Source organism: Gastrolobium bilobum, unplaced genomic scaffold, assembly GCF_033153095.1.
Source record: "Gastrolobium bilobum isolate Gb01-03AN ecotype WA unplaced genomic scaffold, APGP_CSIRO_Gbil_v1 utg68798, whole genome shotgun sequence".
Classification (NCBI taxonomy): domain Eukaryota; kingdom Viridiplantae; phylum Streptophyta; class Magnoliopsida; order Fabales; family Fabaceae; genus Gastrolobium; species Gastrolobium bilobum.
The window spans coordinates 15,364-18,295 of NW_026898079.1; the positions used below are offsets into that span (position 1 = coordinate 15,364).

The 2,932-nt window shown below is 37.9% G+C and overlaps 1 protein-coding gene across 1 annotated transcript; it reads left to right on the top strand.

The window, feature by feature from the left end:
- The first annotated feature begins 1,532 nt into the window (after nt 1–1,532).
- Nucleotides 1,533–2,585, top strand: LOC133312724 (uncharacterized). Its single transcript, XM_061513971.1, has 3 exons — nt 1,533–1,780; nt 1,874–2,217; nt 2,380–2,585. The coding sequence occupies exons 1-3, from the start codon at nt 1,533–1,535 to the stop codon at nt 2,583–2,585; spliced, it is 798 nt and encodes a 265-aa protein (XP_061369955.1).
- Nucleotides 2,586–2,932: the final 347 nt, after the last annotated feature.

Sequence of the window (2,932 nt, forward strand, 5' to 3'; positions counted from 1 at the left end):
ACTGATGAAAGGAGGATTTTTTGTTTTTAGTTAATATGTGTGGACAGTGTGGTTTGTAAAAAAGAAAAGAGACGAGAAATACAAATTTAGTTTTTTTTGAGATTTAGAGTTTTCCAAAGTTTTACGTTTTAAAATCTCTTCTGTAATTTCTCTGAAACTGTGTTGAGAACCATTGTGTAAAAACTTTCTTGCATCACTATTCAAGATCCAGAATCTCAAGCATTGACAAGCTGAAGAAGCAAGGATCGAAGGAGGTGCATGCAAGTGGAGAAAGATCCTGCTCTAGTTTAGGATCGGTATTCTGTTGAACAATTTTTCTGATTTTATCTTTTAATGCATGTTTCTGTTTTCTTTAATCTTTCATTTTCGTTATATGAATATGGCTTTCTAATTTCCTTTCTGTTCTAGGTATGTTAAAAATGATTGGATGAATTTTTGATGTTCTTTGTTACTGTTTCTTTATCTCATTCGTTTGATTCTTTCACTTTTCAACTCAAGAAATCCATGGGAATGGACTTGAGTTTTTCAACAAAAAGAAATTGGGAAATGGATTTTTGTTAAGTGTCAAATGAACCCTTTTGGATTAGGGATAATCAAAGGTGCTTTCTGATAAATTTTTGTAAAGATTCAAGAAGCTTAGGGAAAAGTTCTTCTTGAACCTGATTGTTGATTCTGGAAAGTTTCAACTAAACTTGCCGTAGCAACTCAGAAACTGAAATAAACTCATTGTAGCACTGTACGAATTTGCAGTTTGCAAATATTTTTGTCATCCATGATTTTGAGATATACCCAGAAGCCTTTTTACATTGATAATCATTTCTTTACTTTTTAGTTAAATTCTAATGCATGATAACGACTATACAAAACTTTCTTGTTCTAAAAAAACCAATTAAATTTCAATTACAAAATTTTTAATTCAGAAAAATAAATAGAAAATACTTCATACCGTTCCCCGAGAACGATACTCTTTCTTTTGAAAATTACTACCCAACAAAAATGGCGCCGTTGCTGGGGAACGGTGTTTGATTTTATTTTCTTTTTGAGATTCTGTTTTAGACTTCTTGATTTTTTTTCTTCTTTTTTCTTTTTCCTTTTTACATATTTTTCTTGTTATCTACTGACTCCAATTTCAAGTTCTTGAAAGATTTCTGCAGAAATTCAATTCTGGTTACAGTAACAAGCAGTATTACACAATTGTTGCTGAATTATTGAAGATGGCAGAATCGAACCATGGATCTGTTAATGGAGAAAACATCGGTGGCAATGGGAATGGCAACCATGCTCTAGTTACGGTGGATGAAGAGCTTCCCATTGCTGAATATGCTATTCCATCACTTGATGGAGTAATTCTTGGTATAGTCCAGCCTGGAGTGGAGGGGAATTTTGACCTCAAACCAGGAATGATATAGCTGTTGCAATCTATGTCTCAATACCATGGATTACCCAAGGAAGACCCCCACAAGCATATCACAAAATTTATGAAAATCTCTGATACCTTTTTTGTTCATGGAGTATCCACCGATGCTATGAAGATGAGGCTTTTCCCTTTTTCTCTAGCTGGGGCAGCAAAAGAATGGGTTGAAGATCTGCCTGCACAGTCCATCACCACGTGGAAGGAGCTTGGAGAAGCCTTCCTTATGCGATTTTTCCCACCCACAAAGGTGTGTGATTTGAGGGATGACATCACAGGGTTTAGACAGTATGTGGATGAGTCAATCCATGAGAGCTGGACTAGATTAAAGGGGCTGCTCGAAAAGTGTCCTACACATGGTCTTCCTAAGTAGGCCACCATTCAGATTTTCTATAGAGGATTGAGTCACCAAGGCAAAACTCATCTGGATGCTACTGCCAATGGAATGTTTTTATTGAAGAGGTATCCAGAGGCTTTTAAGACACTTGAGAGAATAAGCCAAAACAGTTGCCAATGGCCTGAACAAAGAGATGAAGCTCCAAAGAAGGCAGCTGGACTTTATGAAGTGAGTGAAATCACTTCCACGGCAGCTGAGATGGCATCACTGCATAACACTTTCAAGGTTTTAGTCAAGCAAATGGCTGAAACCAAACAGCCACCACTTGCTCAACTAGCTGCAGCCACACCTATTTTCTCACTTTGCTATGGTGCCCATTTGTTTGAAGAATGCTCAAGCAATCCCTCTTCAGCCTACTATGTTGGTGACTACAACAGAAACTACAATAATAGAGGGAACTATAACCAAGGTAGATGGCAACAACAAGGTGGAGATTTTGGGCAGAATTAAGGCCAAAATTACCATAAAAACGTTGGAAATAGAAACCAGAATCAGTCCTTACAAGGAGAGCAACAAGCTTATCAACCAAAAGTCCCATTTCCACCTTGTTTCGACTCTCAAATGCCTTTAGATCAGCAAAGGAAGCCTAATGGAGAAACTCAGCCTCTTCCAAATGATCAGTGGTCAAACCGAATGCTGCAAAATCATGAGGCCATGCTTCAAAGTCATGGAGCAATCTTGAAAAGCTTGGAGACACAAATGGGGCAGATTGCATCCTCTCTTAGCAATAGACCGGTGGTAACTCTTCCTAGTGATACTGAAGCACCAAGGAGATAGGGAAAGGATTTTTGTAAAGCTCTCCATTTGAGAAATGGAAGAGAGGTTGAACAACCAGAGCATGTTATTAGGCCTTCTACCTTGAGGAAGATGGCAGAAAAAAATGTTCAACCAATTGAAGAGGAAGAGCCTAATGTAATTAAGTGCAAGATTCAGAAAACAACAAGGAGCAAGGTGATTTGAGAAAAGCAGAAAAATCAGCACCTAAAACAAAGGAGCCAGCCAACCCTATGCAGAAAAATGAAGGCATTTCACCAAGATCAAGGGCAAGGAAGATTCCATTTCCACAAAGGCTTCAAAAACAGAACCAGGAGCAGCACTTTAAGAGGTTCTTAGACATCCTCAAG

Coding starts and splice junctions, on each gene's coding strand:
- LOC133312724 (XM_061513971.1), top strand. CDS start 1,533: ATGAGGCTTTTCCCTTTTTCTCTAGCTGGGGCAGCAAAAGAATGGGTT. Junction 1,781..1,873: donor CCTACACATGGTCTTCCTAA/GTAGGCCACCAT, acceptor TTTATTGAAGAG/GTATCCAGAGGCTTTTAAGA. Junction 2,218..2,379: donor TAGAGGGAACTATAACCAAG/GTAGATGGCAAC, acceptor AAATGCCTTTAG/ATCAGCAAAGGAAGCCTAAT.